The sequence below is a fragment of the Rhipicephalus microplus genome, chromosome 5 (genome assembly GCF_043290135.1).
Source record: "Rhipicephalus microplus isolate Deutch F79 chromosome 5, USDA_Rmic, whole genome shotgun sequence".
NCBI classification, from domain to species: domain Eukaryota; kingdom Metazoa; phylum Arthropoda; class Arachnida; order Ixodida; family Ixodidae; genus Rhipicephalus; species Rhipicephalus microplus.
The window spans coordinates 12,867,976-12,887,796 of NC_134704.1; the positions used below are offsets into that span (position 1 = coordinate 12,867,976).

The 19,821-nt window shown below is 48.6% G+C and overlaps 1 protein-coding gene across 1 annotated transcript; it reads right to left on the reverse strand.

Annotated features, from left to right (window-relative positions):
• Positions 1-8,493: 8,493 nt before the first annotated feature.
• Positions 8,494-19,469, reverse strand: LOC142817665 (uncharacterized). The gene is made up of 3 exons (XM_075894857.1): positions 19,287-19,469; positions 15,907-16,298; positions 8,494-9,859 (listed from the first exon to the last, which is right to left on the reverse strand). Exons 1-3 carry the CDS (start codon positions 19,299-19,301, stop codon positions 9,673-9,675), a joined length of 594 nt encoding a protein of 197 aa, XP_075750972.1. The 5' UTR covers positions 19,302-19,469; the 3' UTR covers positions 8,494-9,672.
• Between the last annotated feature and the right edge of the window lie 352 nt (positions 19,470-19,821).

The following is a 19,821-nucleotide window of genomic DNA, read 5'->3' on the forward strand; positions in this document are numbered from 1 at the left end:
AGCCCTCGTGGGAATACAGGACATGAGCGCAACAGCGTAGCACCTGCTTTCTTCGACCAAATAATATGCATTGATCAAATATCTTGTCTCAGTATCCGGTCATCCGTGTTCAAAAATGCTATATGCAGACGAGCACTATTCTTGCTTTTTCAGGGGGACCGCATCTTTTACGACCGACGAGCGCTCTCCCCGCTATCTTTGTGCCTCGTGAATTGCAAAAACAATAATATGAACACAGAAATCTTACAACTTCGGAAGCGAGCGATTCGACGAACACGGACAAAAAAAAAAAATGGCAGCGGCACGCTATATCAATATTTCGAGAAGTCATCGAAAGCACCGACGTCGTACAGCCTTAAAACAGGGACATACAAACACCAAACACGTTGGAGTCACGCATATCATCGGGTATTTCCGGGTCGCGCTCGATTATTCCTCGGTGTTTTGGGTCCGTTCCGCCCGCGTTGCTTCTTCCTGACCGACAACGCAGGCAACACAAGCGAGGATACATGCATACGGGAAAAACAGAGGCATGCAACAGCTTGCTTTAGTTATATTTTTCTATGCACCCTGGAAAACCGGCTTCTCTGTTCATCCTTTATTTATTCTTCGCGCTCCCAAAAACAAGCGCGACAGGAGTTTCTGCGCCAAGTGCCGCCATCTACTGGCGGACGGGTGAGTGACAGTCTCCAAAGCCGGCGGTAACTGATTGAATGAATCGAAGTTTTCTAGGAAATCTGACAGGTCATGCAGCAATTGAGGAGTATATAGCTCCAGACAGTAACCAGGGGGATGCTCTGCCCCACTTCCTCTTCCCGGTATTCTGATGCAGGAGGCTTATTGCCGAAAGTAAGTGATGGAAATGAATATTTTTGTAAATTATTCAAGATCTTCAAAAAATTGACCCCTTCAACCTTTTTAAAAAAATTCCTGGCTACAAAACTGATATTGTTTGCCGTTATGACATAGTGCGATACTTCTTCATATCGTTAGCGCCAAGTTGCGCGTTTTCTCAGATCACAATTCTAACAACGGGCGTTTTTAAGCTCGAAGAAAAATCGCGTTAGTTGAGAACATCAATTATCATCATTGTGAGCCGGCACATCTACTGCTTCGCTCCCAGAAGACGGGTGCCGGTTCGTCCGGTGTGGGATGTAAAGTCTTCAATGAGGGAGAGAACGAGGACAGAGAAATAAAGGTAGTGAAAAAGGGTTTATTGGCGACTGTTGCGACGGTGGTCCTACGATGAAACACGATCGGACAAGAGCAACGGTCGAGCAGATGCCGGCGATGATCAGCACGAGCCGAGCGAGCGAAGCCAAGCACCCAGTACCCAAGCGGTGGCGATGTTGTTTGCCAACGATGCGTTTTCTTCTTCACAATTTGCCCCCGCCGAAAAAGAGCCATCCTGGCGACCTAAGAGTCTGGAGGCAGAGGGCTATGATATGGCTTAAGGCGGGCGATGTGGACGATGTCACGTCCACGCCGGCGCATGTCGTCAGATGGGGAAAGTGGCTCGATGAGAAAATTCACCGGCGAGGTTTGCTCCAAAACGCGGTATGGGCCCTCGTACTTTGGAACGAGTTTTGAGGATATGCCGGGGCTTTGGTAAGGAACAGCCAGCCATACAAGTGATCCCGAGGAATAGCTGGGGCTTTGTGAAGAGTCGGCGTTGTTTTCTTTCTGGCGCTGTTGTTCTTGCGACGTAAAGGTGCGTGCGAGTTCACGGCACTCTTCCGCATTACGGGCAGCTTCGGACACAGATGGGCATTCGGATGCGTCAGGATGGTATGGAAGGAGAGTGTCGATGGTGTGGGATGGTTCGCGTCCATAAAGAAGAAAGAAAGGTGAAAATCCAGTGGTAGACTGTGCCGCGGTGTTATATGCGAACGTGATGAATGGAAGAATGCGATCCCAGTTAGTATGATCGGATGTCACATACATGGCGAGCATATCGCCAAGGGTGCGGTTAAATCTTTCCGTGAGCCCGTTAGTTTGCGGGTGGTATGCAGTGGTCTTGCGATGAACAACATGGCATTGAGAAAGCAGAGACGTGACGACTTCTGATAGGAAGGCTCGACCTCGGTCGCTTAGTAGCTCTCGAGGTGCACCATGTCTTAGTATGAAGCGATGAAGGATGAAGGATGCTACGTCCCGCGCAGTGGCACTTGGAAGGGCGGCGGTCTCAGCGTAGCCTGTTAAATGGTCCACAGCGACTATGATCCACCGATTTTCATCTGATGTTGTCGGTAGAGGGCCATAGAGATCAATTCCGATCCGATCGAAAGGTTTGGCAGGGCACGGGAGCGGTTGAAGCGCACCGGACGAGTGGAAAGGCGGTGATTTGCGGCGTTGACAGTCAGGGCAGCCCATAACGAATTTTCGAACGAAATTATACATTCCGCGCCAGTAGAAGCGATGGCGAATGCGTTCGTAAGTTTTGAAAACACCGGCATGACCACATTGGGGATCGTCGTGAAAGGAGGCGCAGATTTGTGATCGCAAGCTGCGCGGGACAACCAAGAGCCACTTACGACCTTCGGGGGCGTAGTTGCGTCGGTGTAGCAGCCGATCACGAATCGCGAAATGAGCAGCTTGACGTCGGAGAGATCGTGGTACCGCAGTGGTTGACGATCCAGAGAGACAGTTAAAAAGGGAAGCGATCCACGGGTCCTTGTGTTGCTCACCGGTAAAAGAGTCGAGGTCGAGAGATGCGACGGAGTTGGTACCAGTGGTTTCGCAGGCCGAGTCGGGAGGTAAAGGCGAACGCGACAGGGCGTCGGCGTCAGAATGCTTGCGTCCGCTGCGATAGATGACACGAATGTCGTACTCCTGGATTTGCAGTGCCCACCGAGCTAGGCGGCCAGAAGGATCTTTCAATGTGGCGAGCCAACAAAGTGCATGGTGGTCCGTTACCAGGTCGAATGGGCGACCGTACAAATAAGGGCGGAACTTGCGAAGCGCCCACGCTAGCGCCAAGCACTCTTTTTCAGTGACGCTGTAATTGGCCTCAGCTTTAGTAAGTGTGCGACTCGCATAAGCGACGACGTATTCGGAATAGCCCGGCTTGCGTTGGGCGAGGACGGCGCCTAGACCAACCCCACTAGCGTCTGTGTGAACTTCCGTTGCAGCTGTTGGGTCGAAATGCCGAAGAATTGGAGGAGATGTTAGCAGACTACGGAGCGTGGCAAACGCGACGTCGCAGTCAGAAGACCAGGATGAAAGGTCTGCATCACCGCGTAGGAGGTTGGTCAGTGGTGACATGATCGACGCAAAATTTCGCACGAAGCGCCGGAAGTACGAGCATAGTCCGACAAAACTGCGTAATTCTTTCAGTGTAGTAGGTTTCGGGAACTAAGCGACTGCTCGCAGTTTTGCAGGGTCGGGTCGAACACCATCCTTGGACACGATGTGCCCTAAGATGGACAGCTCTCGCGCGGCGAAGCGGCACTTTTTAAGGTTCAGTTGGAGCCCAGCGTTGGTTAAACACGTCAGCACCAGTTGGAGCCGACGCAGATGTGTAGGAAAATCGGGAGAGAAAACGACAATGTCGTCGAGGTAGCATAGACACACAGACCACTTCAGTCCACGCAGTGTGTTGTCCATGAGTCGTTCAAACGTGGCAGGAGCATTACAAAGCCCAAATGGCATTACGTTAAATTCGTACAGGCCATCTGGTGTAATGAACGCAGTTTTCTGGCGATCAGCTTCTGCCATAGGAACCTGCCAGTATCCAGATCGTAAGTCTAAGGAGGAGAAGAATTCGGCTCCTTGGAGGCTGTCAAGGGCGTCGTCGATGCGCGGTAATGGATAGACGTCTTTCCGCGTCACCTTGTTTAATCGCCGGTAGTCGACGCAAAATCGAATCGATCCATCCTTCTTTCGAACTAGAACGACAGGAGATGCCCAAGGACTGTGCGATGGTTGAATAACGCGACGGCGTAGCATCTCTTCGACCTCGTCGTTGATGACGTGACGTTCTGCTGCAGAGACACGGTACGGTCTTTGACGCAATGGCTGGTGCGAACCGGTGTCAATGTAGTGGTGCACTGCGGAAGTCCGACCCAATTGCGGCTGAGAAACGTCGAATGAATTCGCGAAGTGCTGGAGAAGATTAAGAAGCTCGGCGCGTTCATGGGCACTTAAGGTGTCGGCGATGGAACTCGAGAAGGTGTCACTCGATGAGCATTCCAGTGGGGAAAGGGCATGAAGTTCGGTCGAGGCGCTACTGCACGATTCGTCTGGCATGTTAAGGAATAAAGACGAATCGAGGTACTCCACTCGACCGAGACATTCGCCGGCAAGTAGCGTAAGCGGTGCAGAAAGGGGGTTGTGGACGAAAATATTGCTTCGGCCCGCAGTGACGTCGAGTGTAGCGAAAGGCAAGGAAACGGCTCTGCGGCTCATGAAAATGTCGGAAGGTGTAAACATTACTGTAGCGTCGTTATGGTCATCGCAGCAAACAGGGACAACGGCAAGAGAGGCTGGCGGAATTTCAGTGTCTTCACGTACGACGAGTTTTGGAGACCGCTCAAGAGCTTCGTGCAAAGGTTCGTCATACAGGTGCGAAAATTGAACTTCAGCGCGTGCGCAGTCGATGACGGCATGATGTTGTGACAGGAAGTCCCACCCGAGGATAACGTCATGCGAGCACACCGAAAGGACGATGAACTCGACAACGTACATAGAGCCTTGGATGAAAATGCGGGCTGTACAGGTGCCGAGAGGTCTGACTGGCTGTGCGCTAGCCGTACGAAGCGATAGTCCAGAGAGCGGCGTGGTCACTTTGCGTAGGGAGCGGCAGAGCTACGCGGCTATAACAGAAACGGCAGCACCTGTGTCGATGAGGGCAAATGTAGAAACACCATCGACAGATATGGCGACGACGTTAGCAGGTGAAGTGCGAGGACTTGGGCATTTCGATGACGGCGCAGTTCTTGCCTCTAGAACTGCGGCGTTCAGTTTTCCCGGTTGGAGGAAGCGGGTCGGGGACGCATTGGGGACAGAGATCGCCTGCGAGGAGACGGCGAGCGGGAAGAGTGAGTCGGAGCTGGGCGCTGGGGTGACTGAGACCCGGGAAGATTAGTGTAGCCATACTGCGGTGAAGGATAGGGAGCAGGTAGGTGCGTGGGCGGCGGGTCATACGGTAACGGCCAAGTAGCGTTGTGTTGCGATTGGAAACGACGACGACAATATCGTGCCACGTGTCCTGGAGTACCGCAGGCGTAGCAGATTGGTCGATTGTCAGCAGTGCGCCAGGAATTGCTGACTCGCGGTGCAGCCCAAGGTGTCGAAAGAGGGGTAGAGTGGGGAGCAACTGCAGGCATGGGTGGCAAAAGCTGCTGGCGGGGTCTGCTGCGTACCACCTGGGCATAAGTAAGAGGCGCGGCCACGGGCTGCATAGCCGGCGCATGGGGAACAGTCACGGCCACAGGCTGCTGGTGGGCAGCGACGGGAACAGCCTGAGCTACCTCTTCGGCAATAACGTCGCGGAGTGGTGAGGGCAGACGAGAGGACGGCGGCTGCTGCGTGAAGGGAATCAACGACAGTTGCCGAGCTACTTCTTCACGCACGAAGTCTTTAATCTCTTGCAGGGTTGGTGCGTGGTCGGGAACGGAAGTGAGACTGGAGAGCGAGTCGGCGTGTGAGGAAAATGGCCGAGTCAGGGCGCGCTGCTTGCTCAACTCGTCGAAACTTTGACACAAAGTAACAAGTTCCGCAACGGTGGCAGGATTACGGGCGAGGAGCAGCTGATATGCACCGTCATTTATCCCTTTGAGGATGTGTTGAATCTTCTCCGACTCGGGCATGGTGGTGTTCAGTCGGTTGCAAAGTCCAATGATGTCTTCAATATAGCTTGTGAAAGATTCCGTTGGTTTTTGTGCGCGAGTCCGCAAGCGTTGTTCGGCTCTGGACTTGCGGACAGCGGGTCGGCCAAAAACGTCAGCGAACAACGTTTTGAAGATGGACCACGTCGTAATGTCGTTTTTGTGGTTGTTATACCACATTTCGGCTACGTCAGTGAGGTAAAAGATGACGTAAGTCAATTTGTCCGCGTCATCCCACTTGTTGTTTGCGCTTACCAGTTCGTAGTTAGCGAACCAGTCTTCCACGTCAGTCTCATCAGCTCCGCTAAAAACTTTGGGCTCTCGCAAACGAAGAACGCCGGGGTTGCTGGGGGATGGAGTGGACGAGCCAGGTTGCGCGTTGTTGGTAGCCATGATGGTAGGTAGCGTTCGGTTGCGCAGCTCCAGGTTGAGGCGACGGCGAATGGCAGCACCCAGGTTCAGGCGACGGGGAATGTCAGCACCCTCCACCAATTGAAAAAGGGTTTATTGGCGACTGTTGCGACGGTGGTCCTACGATGAAACACGATCGGACAAGAGCAACGGTCGAGCAGATGCCGGCGATGATCAGCACGAGCCGAGCGAGCGAAGCCAAGCACCCAGTACCCAAGCGGTGGCGATGTTGTTTGCCAACGATGCGTTTTCTTCTTCACAGTAGAAACAAAAAGAAAAATATATTCTCGGTGAAAAAAACATCCTTCGCAAGGTGGTATTCGAACACGCGATCTAAAGGCGAGGGTCGTAGCGCCCCAGCTATGCAGGCACGCTATAGCAGAGCATAGCACAGCCCTGTACAGACAAGTATAGCAAGGGGGCGAGAAACGGCAGGGGTGGGGGCAAGGAGGAAAAGGGGGAGGTAAGAGGGTAAATCATACCATTGCCTTGTACATTGTAGTATAGAGAGGGGTGGGAGAGGGAAGTCAGGGCGAGGAAAGGAGAATGGAAGCGCCACCAGCTCCGCCGTTTCATCTATCTTCGCGCCACTGGTAAGTATTGAACGTTTATTATTATTATTATTATTATTATTATTATTATTATTATTATTATTATTATTATTATTATTATTATTATTATTATTATTATTATTATTATTATTATTATTATTATTATTATTATTATTAAATGTTTGCGCTCAAATACGACGCCAACAATTCCTTAATGAACAGATCAAGCACACAATCTTCGTGGTTGAAAGCAGCGCAAAATGACTATGCGTAAGACGAAGGAGGACACAAGACAAGCGCCGAACCGGCAACTGCCATCTTTATTTCAAAAAAGAGAATAAATACAAGCAGTTCCGTTGAGTGCGCACCCTCAACGTGGCAGATAGTTGTCACTTCTTTTCCTTCTTTTTTTTCAATTAGGCTGATTTCACAATCGTGAAAATTGATGGACGGGGCAGAAATGCACTTATCATGATACACAGTACACGTATTTTTTCCTGTACCCTAAGGAGCAGTACAGCATGGTGATTAAAAACGGTCAGAGTTCCGAGTGAAACCATGCAGGACATGAGAAAAAAAATTGCCCGCAGCTTCCCTCGGGGGAACACTGAGGAGGATGCGGACCATATAATTGGTTAACGGGGTGTTAAAGTGCGACTTACTTGGGTCGATGGCTAAATTGGTTAACGTGGTTGTGAAATGGGGTGTTAAATTGCGACTTACTCGGGTCGATGGCTAAATTGGTTAACGTGGTTGTAGGAGGGGGTGTTAAATGAGTGAACACGTACACACGTATGCGAAAGGGCGGCGCTGGTCGAAGGGACGTCGATCATTGTGTTTGTGGATTCGTTGGAATTCATTTCACCGCGACCTTGGACGTCGACGCGCCGTACAAACCAACCGACGAGCGGCAACTGAGCGAGCGAGCGCCGACCTTGAGTATATATACAGCACGACGGCGCATGCACTGTCAGCTGTTGAATGTTCTCGAAGCGCGACGCCACATGCGCGTCCATTGGAGAATCAGGAGAATTGTAGATGTCGAACGCGGTGTGTAGAGGAGGAAGGGTGCACAGATGGTGGAGGAGTGAAGCGCGCGAGGTGTGTAGAGGAGGAAGGGATGCACAGATGGTGGAAGAGTGGGCGACGGCGCGACGGCGCATGCGCGCGCGTCAGCTGTCGAATGTTCGAGAAGCGGTGTGGACGGCGCGGACGACGCGGACGGCGCACTACAAGGCGCGAGTATAAGATGCTCCGCATCTAAAAAAAATGAACTGCTCCAGTGCGATATTGAAACGACTTTGGTGTAGTAATAGTATCTTTCTTTAGTGCATGTGCTTTGAGGGAGTAAATATTTGAACATAACTCGGTGTAACGGCAATGGATTCGAAAAGCCTCGTCAAGTAAAATCGTCACAAACCTCTAGACTAAAAATGTAAACTGTCGAGCCAAGCGGTATCAGGCTAACGGGTCGGCTCCACTGCACTACAATGCAAAATAAGCTTCGGTGTTGTTCCTCGTGTATGTGATGCAGCAACATTAAGTTGACCGGTGGCTCAACCAACGGCTGAATTCATGGACCCCGAACTTGCAGGAGAGGCTTCCACAAGCAATAATACATGGTAGTGACAGTCGCACTTGACAGGGTGTCCCTCTGTAGCGTTGCTCTTCGCTATAAAAGAAGTATTAACCATGCTGTCATGGTCAATTTACTCTCTTTCTTTATTTGAACGGACGAGTATACAGCCTTATAATGTCACACAAAAATAGTAACGTTGAATGATCACTACCATTTCACGACAGCACGCACCAACCATGCAATCGCTTCAGAATAGAAAGTGATATCAACGTTAAAATGACGGTGTCAGCTTGATGTTGTTGTATGTTGATGTATTGACGGAGCCTTTCAATTCATTGATATACCACGTTCCCATAGTAGAAGTTCGTCATTCCTTTTGAAATCCGTATTCGCCCGTATTAAACACCGTTGCATGTTCATTACCAGATAATTAATGACAAAGCATGTACTTAGTCTCCTATGAGTCGATCATTCAAGAGCTTTTCGGGGCTAATATGTGTTCAAAAATGCCAATGTCAAACAAATTATTTGTGGGGGCAACGACAGTGTTTATGGTAATAGCTTTTTAAACTTCAAATGTCTTTTACGTGTGTACACATCAAAAGACAATTGGTGTTTTAGCAGGACGGTGTCGGAAAGGTGACAGCGTCACCCTTAAATCTTTACCATTTCCTCATCAAAATCCTAATTTCGACCTTTACTGATTGACAAACAGATGCCGCGAATGCCCGGCGATATGATAAAGTCAAAGCAAGTATGAGCTTGGTGACACCGAGAGGCCATGACATGCTAATCATCTAAAATTTCGAGTTTCGATCTTCATCATCACACCAACAAAAGTGAAGTAAATCGCGGTACTTGTCAGCGTCAGTATCTTCGTTGACGGTGTCAATGTGGAGACCAAGGAACAAAACTTCCTGATGCGATCGCCATATATAAAACCAACAGTGTGTATCTCGACAAAGCATTTTCAGATATCAAAGTTGCACTTTCAATAATTAACTTTACCTCACACAAAGGAAAGCAACAACAGTTGATTGTATAGTATCTGAAACTTATCACACATTACGCAGCTGCAAAATGTCTACGTGGCTTCACAATACATGGTGAGAGTCTCGAGGACGGGATATGTGCGGGTACGTATGAACATTGTCACATTCACAAAATGTGTGGCATTCATGCTTACGTGTCAGCTTCATATCATACATGCGATTGCAAGCTGCTGCGTAATGTTCGGGGCGATGAAGTTGTAACAAATGGGTGGTGCGAGAAGGCAGCGTTTCGCGCCCTCTCGTGGATACGTTCAGTGATACTTGGGCGCGTGGTTGTACTCCCAGTAGTGCTCGCCGTATCCGCCATGCTTGTCTCCCCAGCGCTGCTTGGTGCGGAAGTGTGGGCCGTGGCGCGTCTCGTGGCGCTCCTGGAAGTGGTACGGATTGCCCTTGCGGTAGCCGAACTCGTATGTGTTGTAGCCGGGAACGCGAGCGTACCTGCGAGACGAGTGGGACGCGTGGGTGGATCACCAAGGCGCTCTCGCAACATTATCGCTTCAAAAAACAAAAAATAACGGTCGAAATATAATGTCACGCAAGCAGATTAGGTAGTTACAACAAAGTCTTGCACGCATCCATCAGTGACGGATGCGTGCAAGACATGTGCAAGATTACCCATCCGGGGGGGGGGGGCACATCCGCCCCCCCCCCCCGGATGGGTAATCCTGCACATGGCTATCGGGGGGTGTATCCCATTTTCCGTCTTCAAGAGGACCCACAGCTGCACTCAGATTCAAAAATCACACATTGATCGTATGAAGCAATTAACTCAAGGATTATACGAGCTTACGATTTACTCGGATTTGATCTTGCGATTTACTTGATTTCTCGAACTAGACCGCAGTTCATTTTTTTTTTTTGGGGGGGGGGGGGCGGAGGTAAATGTCGACATGCTTTTTTTAAGCAGTACTGACACAAAATTTCGAATGCGAGATAACTTATGAGATATATTTGTGTGGACACGCATGCATCACAATGGACGCATGCCAAATCAATTTAAAAGTGCGTGTAGTGGCACCACACGTGAAGCGCACCTCTGGTTTTCGTGTAAACAAATTTGCGTTGGCTGCCACGATACTTGCGAGCGCCCTCTACTAGCAGACATCTTGAATGCAAAGAGGGGGAAGACTGGCACGGAAGAACTAAGGCTGATGTTCTTGCATTGGTAGGGCACTTTTGAAGGGTCAAAAGTGCCCTACCAATGCAGTTGAAGGGTCACGCATATTTGTAAGGTCTCGGAGGCAGGGTTGTATGCAAAGATTTTTTTAAGGGAATGGGTGGAGGGGGCACCTCCTTGATCAATAGTAGGGGCCGGGCAGGCAAATGGTCATTTTGTGTTATGTATGTATGGCGAAAAAAATTGGGGGGGGGGGGGGAGGTGGAGCGTACGGGCTCGGAGAAGAGCCAGCTCCTGGCTACGTTACCACTTCGTTAAAAAGAGCTTTTAACGCCGCGGTGCTCACAGGCGCGTGGATTTTTAAGATGACATAGTCAGTTATGTTTACTCAATAACCACTTTGAGTCATGATTTGATTGATTGATATGTGGGGTTTAACGTCCCAAAACCACTATATGATTATGAGAGACGCCGTAGTGGAGGGCTCCGGAAATTTCGACCACCTGGGGTTCTTTAACGTGCACCCAAATCTGAGCACACGGGCCTACAACATTTCCGCCTCCACCGGAAATGCAGCCGCCGCAGCCGGGATTCGAACCCGCGACCTGCGGGTCAGCAGCCGAGTACCTTAGCCACTAGACCACCACGGCGGGGCAACCACTTTGAGTCACATCGCACTTAATGGTCTCTGAAACCGAAACTGTGACTTGTTGGTATAAACCTTTTCCCGAACAATTAACTGTAGTGCGCTCGAGCAAACGCGCTGTCCAGCCGTGATAAGTGGGTCGTTAACTACTTATTGCATCAAGAAAAAAGAAACTATGGAAAATTTTGTCAATATCAGTGCTCCTATTTGTGCCAGTTGTTCTATTCGTGTCAGTGCTTCTATAACGGGTTTAGCAATCGACCCATTACGTAAATGTTGCACATTACGTAACTGTGCAACAGAACCTCCTACTTAGAGAAAGCGCAGCAGCCGAGCATGAAATGAAAAAAATTCGGTCTGAATGCCGATGCTGGACCATTCACAATCGTATATTTACTTAAACGCGTGATGAAGGAATCGTTAAAAGACAAAAAAAGGTCTGGGGTGCAGCCTCACTGGCGACCACCTGCCGGTAATGCACTTCCTCACCAGATTAGGATTGACCACCCTGGAGTTGTACTTGACCCCTACCTCCCATATGAACGTATCAATTAACCCTTGGCCTTCAGTCCCCAGTGGCGGCGAATCAACTGTCCAAGGTGGCCGTCAGACCTGCGATGCAGTGGAAGGTGCTAATAATCTCTGGGTCCGAACAGGCCGCCATTGGAATCTGAACTTGGCTAGAATGCTGTCTAGTGAGGATAGCCTAGCTGTGCTATTCGAGGAACTAGAGGGTGTTAAACGGGGTGTAATAGGGCTAAGCGAAGTTAGGAGGACATGGGATGTCTATGCGGTGCTGAAGAACGGACACCTTCTTTGCTACCGTGGATTAGTGGACAGAAGAAAACTATGGGTGGGGTTTCTTTCAGAGGGGAATATTGCTGGCAACATAGAGGAATGCTATTCTATCGGTGAAAGGGTGGTAAGTATTGTAATTAAGTTTAACAAAATGTACAAGATAAATGCAGTACCGTGCCTACGCACCTACATCGAGCCATGGTGATCATTCGGCTGGATGCTTCTACGAAGGCATGGAGTCAGCAATTAGAATAAAAACACAGTATACTATACTGATGGACGAGTTTAATGCCAAAATAGGCAACAAACAGGCCGGAGACCATGCAGTGGGGGAATATGGCATCGGCTCTAGAAATGCCAGGGGGGAGTAAGTAGTGGAGTTCGCAGAACGTTATTTACGGATCTCGCACACCTTCTACAGAAAACAGGCTAACCGTAAGGTGACGTTGCGGGGTCCTAATGGCGAAACTGAAAATAAAATAGACTTCTTTCTTAGTCCACATCCAGGCATTGTACAGGATGTAGAAGTAGTTGGCAAGATCCGATGCAGTGAACATAGAATTGTAAGAGCTCAAATTCACCTAGATAAAAAAAGCAAAGTCATAAACTGATACGCAAGACGCCAATTGATGAGCTAGCGGTGAGAGGGAAAGTACAAGAATTCAAAGTTTCACTTCAGAATAGACTCACGGCTCTAAACGAGGTAACCAACGTTATAGCATTGACACAATGAACAATAATCTTACTAGTACTATCAAACAGTGGGCAATGGAAGTCAGATGTAGTCACTAGACAGGACACTGGCAAACTATCTCAGAAGATGAAAAATCTCATTAAGAGACGACAAACCATCAAAGCCTCAAATGCAACTGACAAAATAGATCTAGTGGAGCTTTCGAAGTTAATCCATAGACGTAAGATAGTCGACATCAAAAGGCATAACATGAAGAGAATCGAGCAGCTTGTAAAAAGTGGCAGAAGCCTAAAAGCTGCAAAGGCAAACTTGTGAAAAGGCAAATATTGAATGTATGCATTAGGGGTGAGGAAGGCAATGCCATAACCAATATGGATGGGACAGCTGAGGTGGCGGACGAGTTAGCTCTTCAGAAGCCGAAACAACCAGAACGATATCACAAGAAGCCCAGAGGAATTCGACATCCAGTAACGACAAGCGAAGTAAGCAAAGCCCAGGAAGGAAAAAGACAAAGCCACTTTAAGAAGTTAATGAGGAGAGGGGGTATCGAGGTTGCTCCTTTAGAGGAGTAACTAACCTGCCACACCAATAACACAATTTCGGGAGTAACTGCGGAGTTACTCCGTCCTTTCGCGGTTACCCCGCAATGAAGCAACAGTTATTTTTCGCAAAATAGAAATCACATTTTGGGGTATTCAACTAGCATTTCGATGTGCGTGCAGGCATGTAATTAAATGTACAATCAATGAGCAAGCATCACATTCATAAATAAATTTCAGAACATTTACAGCAAACACACGGAATTCTAACTCACGACTACTCAGTCAGCATACGTGTGCACTATACTAGGAGGGGTGCATTCACCACATGGAAAAAAGAACACCTCCTCTCCGTGCAATGTGCAAACTTTTGCACTCATTCCGTCTTGTAGGCGAGCAAAGCGCCCTTCTCGGAGTAACTGCACAGTTACTCCAGAAGACTTTTTAGCGTGAGAGGATAAGGTAACAACGGACCGTTGAAAGATGGCGTAAAAATTGTGTTAGAAGAACTGACCACCTTATATACGAAGTGTCTCTTGACGGGAAGGGTACCACAATCTTGGAAGAGCACTAACATCACCTTAATTTATTAGAAGGGAGACGACAAAGACTTGAAATATTACAGACCTATCAGCTTACTGTGCGTTGTCTACGAAGTATTCACAAAAATAATAGCCAACAGAATTAAAGCGACATTATAGTTCATCAACCAAAGGACCAAGCAGGATTTGTACAGGCTACTCTATAATAGACCGGTGATAGAGAAATGCGCTGAATACAAGCAACCCCCATACATATCTTTCATAGATTACGAGAAGGCGTTTGGCTCAGTCGACATATCAGCAGTGATGCAAGTACTACGGAATCGCGGCATCGGCGAACATACTGGAAGAAATGTACAGTGGATCTACAGCCGCCATTGTTCTTTATAAAGAAAGCGACAGAATCCCAATAAACAAGGGTGTAAGGCAGGGAGACACGATCTCTTCAATGCTGTTCATCGCGCGTTTACAGGAAGTTTTCAGGGCCCTAGATTGTGGAAGTGTTAGGGACAAGAGTTAATGTAGAGTATCTTATTAACCTGCTATTTGCTGATGGCATTACCTTGATTGATAACTCAGGGGACGAATTACAGTTCATGATTACTGAACTGGACACGGAAAGCAGAAGAGTACGTCTAATAACTAATATTGTGAGCATTAGTCATACACGTCATCTTATGATATGTGCATACTCATCATCAAGTCAGTCAGTCTGACCTGTGTTGCGGGGTAGAGGCTCGGCGAGTAAAACTAAAGTATATGTGCAACAGTCTCGGAATAAAAAAGGCGCTTTGCGATAGGAGGAAGTTGTAGACGCTGGAAGTTGTAAAGGAATATGTCTACTTAGGACAGGTAGTAACTGCGTAGCTGAACCATGAAAGTGAAATAACTGGAAGAATAAGGATGGGGTGGATCACATTCGGCAAGCATTCTCAAATCATGAATGGTAATCTACCACTAATTCTCAAGAGGCAGGTATATAACAGCTGCATATCTTGTCAACACTTATACCTACGCAGCAGAAACATGGAGGCTTACAAAGAGGGTTAAGCTTAAATTGAGGACGACGCAGCGAGCGATGGCAAGGAAACTGATAGGTGTAACATTAAGAAACAAGAAAAGAGCAGAGTTGGTCAGGGGACAAATTGAGGGTAATGATATCACAGTTGAAATCAAGAAGAAATGGACATGGTCCGGGCACGTAGCACGTATAGGCAGGATAACCGCTGGTCATTGAGGGTAACTGACTGTATTCCCAGAGAATGCAGAGAGGTGGAGACAGAAAGTTAGGTGGGTTGATGATATTGAAAAAATTCCAGCATCACCACGGAGTGGATGATGGTGAGGTGGGTGAAGCTACAGAGGTTGTGCGGTGATACCATGAATCCTCCGACGAGCAGCATCCGGGTAGGCCCGCCGCCGAGTGCACTTTGCCACCACTTCCCACTCTGGAATTTCGGGGTCCGCTTCTCATTGAGCCCGTTTTGCCGCGGCTTTCTTGGTTCTCACCGTATCGGGATTCACTTCTCGTTGCGCAAGTTTCGCAGTGGAGTCCTTGGCGCGCACCGTCTTGGTATCCGCCTGGCGCCGCGCTCGCTTGGAGGCAGCCTCTCGAGCCACCAAGCGCAATCCACGTACGGCGACCATCCAGGAGAATGAGAGATAACGGGCGCTCCGGCGCAGCCCCGCGCAGTCCTCGCAGCAGCCAATCGGAGAGCAGCAGCCCATCCAACGCCATATGGCACGCATCCCAACCCAACCGCCATATTACACATCCAACACAACCCAACCGCCTAATTGCCCATATCTCTTTGGGACAGCGCCATCTCGAAAACTAGACCATAAATGGTGATGACGACACAGAGTGCGTACAGCGCTATCTAGTATATCGTCAGCCAACTGCAGTTTGCATGCATCTCTATGGGACAGTGTCATCCATTGTATGATAAGAGAGATGCTATTAGGTGCGCCAGCGGGACGAGGGGTTGCCCTAGACCATAAGGAGCTTCACCCCTCAACGTTCGCAAATATAACGTGGCAGCGGAAAGCCCAAGATCGGGTTTATTGGTGGATCATGGGAGAAGCCTTTGCCCTGCAGTGGGCGTAGTCTGGCTGATGATTAAGTAGCTGTGAATTTACGTGAACTCACTGGAAGTATCCGCCGTAGCCTTCCCCACCATGGCCGCCACCACCACCATAGCCAGTAGCTGCTGCCGAAGGCTCCGTCTTGAATCCGACAGACGCAGACACCGCCTGGGCCCCGGTCGGTTCGGCAATGTACGTGACGCCCGAAGCCGCAGGTCGCAGTAATGCCGCCTCCGGATGGACAAAGTTCGCGGTTTCCGACGAGCTTCGCCTGGGTGCGGGCTCCTTGTAACGCTTGCTGACGACCGTTTCTTTCTCCGGGTCCGCGGCCACCCGTATGGACTGCGTGACGACTGCCTCGCCCTTCCAGTTGTTCGCTGCCAGCACCACGTTGGCCTTTCTGCCCTGGCCGACGCCGTTGTGAACAATACCCAGGGTCACGGCCAACGTCAGCGCCTGGTAAACCGGCAATGGCAACGTCAACAACAATGCATGACAATACAGCTAGCAAAGATATGGTGTCATCAACCATTAGAATACAGGAACACAAAACACATCAAGCGAGAAGTGCGCTGACTGCCAACAGTTGGTTTATTGTGCATTAACATGTATAGGAAAGACGATAAACAAAGGAAAGGGCAATTGGGAAGGAAGAGGGTGTGACGAGACCAAGATTTATCTGATTATTGTCTGAGATATCGGAATTCCTTGTCTGCTAGGGGGAGCGAATGGGCACGGACACAATCCGTGCCTTTGCCTGCCAACGTGTACATTCGAAAAAGAAAAAGTTCCGTGAGTATTGTGCATAATAATCTTAGGTTTTTACGTGCCAGAACCATGACTATGCAAGCCGTCGCAGTTGGAGGTCTCCGGAAATTACCGCTCAGTATGGCATCATATCACTCATATCAGACCTGTAATCAGGAATGTTTCTTCGGGGGGGGGGGGGGAGTATTCGTTGACGGTTTTGATAAACACCTATTTTTTTTTATTCTTCCTTGGTAAAGCACTTTATTCCATCTGGATTTTGTGGAGGAAAGGAAACCGTGCCCTTAGCCTCCACTTCCCCCCCTCCCAAGTCTGCGGGCCTGAATCACTCGAAAAACGGATTTGAAGATTTCTAATAACACTGCAAGAGGTACTGTTACCGATGACAGTCAAATCGCGCCAGTATTGTCAAACTCCGTAATGGCGGCCTGTTAAGCCACTCAGAGAGGTCATTGCAACACTCTGGGCCAACGAGACGGCATTAGCTCGAGTGTCCAGAATAATACATGAGGTCAAACCCGTGTCGAGATAGGCATGTCGTGACGTAAGGTGCACGTCGTGATTTTGATGCATATGTTGTACTGCACCTGCGTGAAAACCATCTTTGTTTGTCTCTTTGACCATTCGTGCTTCTTTTCATCCGATTCCGTGTCATGACGTTCTCGCAATCCGTGCCAGGTTTAAATGTATGAAGTACACAGATCAGACACCAAAAATGCACCTCACCTGTAGTAAGTTCCGCAGCGACCGCGTTTTTGCACGAGAACGCAAAAGGCGAAAATACTTCGCATTAATTGTGTTAGACAGTGAAGTTTGATGCCGAATCTCTGCTGTTTATGCATCGTGCCTGCTGTAGCTGTTTGTCGTTTAATCAAATGTCAATTATGAGAGTGTTTTCATGAAGGACATAACATTTATTTAAAGCTTTATTTATAATAAATCTCAAAATGCGCAATTATGCACATTCGGAATTAATTCCAAGTACCTCATAAACTCTTGTGCATCTTCAAAATATACTTCGAGTACTTCGATATAGAGCATTTTCGCGCGCGACATTTCTAAAATATGGTAATAATAACTAAAGAGAGTATGCAGAAAAAACTGCGGCGTTGAACTTCTGTAGATAATTTGGCATATACAGGGCTTGGCAGGTTTATGCAAATAAAATTGTTTCGCTTTAACCGACTTCGTCGAATGGTGTTTTGCCGCACTCTTTTGTTGTTTCAATGAATAGTTATGTATTGAACAGACAATGAACGGTAGAACTGTAACAACGCGAAGAATTCGGTGCTAAATTCTCTTCTACGCGTTCCACAATTACATACAGAAAACTGGAACGTGCTCCAAATTATCTTTTTTTCTTGCGTAATAGAGACAAAGTTCGATTAGTTTTCGGGGTCGATCTGGACTGCGTAAACCAGTCCTTTTCATACCGGCTGTCACGGCATAGGGCTCAAACATGTGACGGGGTCCAAAGCGACCGAAAATGATTATTCTTGAAACTAGAGTGGCCGGTTAGGGCGCATTTTTTTCTAGCACACCCGTTCCTTTCCAGCGCTGAGCGGCGTCTCCGTCGTTCGCGTGACCGATAGAGCTAACGAGGATGAAAGGAAGCGAACCACGTTAAAGAACCCCCTGTGGTCGAAATTTCCGGAGCCCTCCACTACGGCGTCTCTCATGATTGTATGGTGGTTTTTGGACGTTAAACCCCATATATCAATCAATCAATCAATCAAATAAAGTGAACGCGGAATCTGAATCGCGAGCCTCTCACGTAGGTTCCTCCCACGCACGCTGAATTTGATGCTCGTGCGCATGCAGGGTTGGCACTGTGGGTCGCTTCGCTTGTCGTAACGGGGCACTTTTCGCTTGGTTCGCTATACATCGGCAATGCACGGAGTGATGTGCATAGCACTAAAGCGCAGACAGTTTCTGTAGCAGTATGAAACGAGTGTTGTTACAACTGCGGATACTTGAAACACAGTTGGCGTTCCGCACCATCACCAAGCTGCCCTCGGAATTCGCATTTGGCAGTAACGTGACCGTGGCAGTCAAATGTTTCACGCGAATGTCCTCTTTGCGCATCAAAGTTCAAGGGAAGGCCCTGCCGGCCAACCTGCAAACAGGCAGATCCCTCGACTAACGAAAATTTCATGGCATCTGTAATTGCGCATCGATGCGACACTTAACTTCTTGATGTGTTGTTACAAGTTCCTGTGCTGCGAAAGAAAAGCGTATGCCTAATTGATAGCCACCAGACTGGCAGGCTAACTCGTGAAGCCTGTCGCAAACACCTCAACTGACCAAACACATTAGGGAGCCCCATGCACCGTACTCCGAAATCCGGTCAGCTGCACGCCCTCTATAGTGTCTCCGCAGTTAGAATGCGTAATTGCCTTTTGCGACCTGTTGTAATGGTTTTATCCTGTAGTGTTTATTTCATACGAAAGACGCTATCTTCAAGGTATTGCACTGCATCGGTCAATATTAGTCGGTGTTTTCTCCCAAAAGCTTGAACACGTACTTAATTTGCTTTTTCCTTTGAAAATTTACTTACTTCCTCAACCGACATTTAGAAGGGGCGTTCACCTTACAACAACCCATAGGCTATACGTCGACTCATTCCACAGAACTAACATCGTGACCGGAAAGTAATTGTTCGACTAAGAGATTTACCTGAACCATCTTCATAACTGCTGCCCGGTGGGTCCCTGCGTGCTCCTTGTACAGGGTGGCTAGAATGGCCCTGGCTTCGAACTGGCTAAAGATGGTCTCCGCAGCGCTCTTTCTTTTATACGACGGTCCTTAGTTTCCACGTGCGTGGGAGGCGCGGCTTCACCGCCAACTCTACGTGTCGTTCTTAACCGAGACTGGCCCCGGAGAGAAGGACTGCGCTGCACCGATGGCGCGTAACGTTGCTTTCGCTTCACTGCCGTCGCCTTTTCTTCTCTTCTTCCCCGACTTTCTTTTCTTCGCACAAGAGGAAACTCGCGTTCAGTGTTACTTTTGGTACAAACGGGCAATGCTTGCTTCTTTCTCCACGGAACTCTCGTCCTTCGTTTATTCAGGTGAAATGAACAAACAAGATGTAACTTCGTCTCTCAAGCGCTTGTGAACAACTACATACTCTATTACATTACCCGCAAAATCATGCAGGATATCGCAGTTCCAAAGCGAAAGGTGAAACTGACGTGCGCGAGCCGCGAATAGA

Bases quoted from the DNA above. Each gene is read 5' to 3' on its own strand.
- LOC142817665 (XM_075894857.1), bottom strand. The intron at 9,860-15,906 runs GTGAGTTCACGT...CTCGTCTCGCAG, and splicing joins GGCTACGGCGGATACTTCCA to GTACGCTCGCGTTCCCGGCT.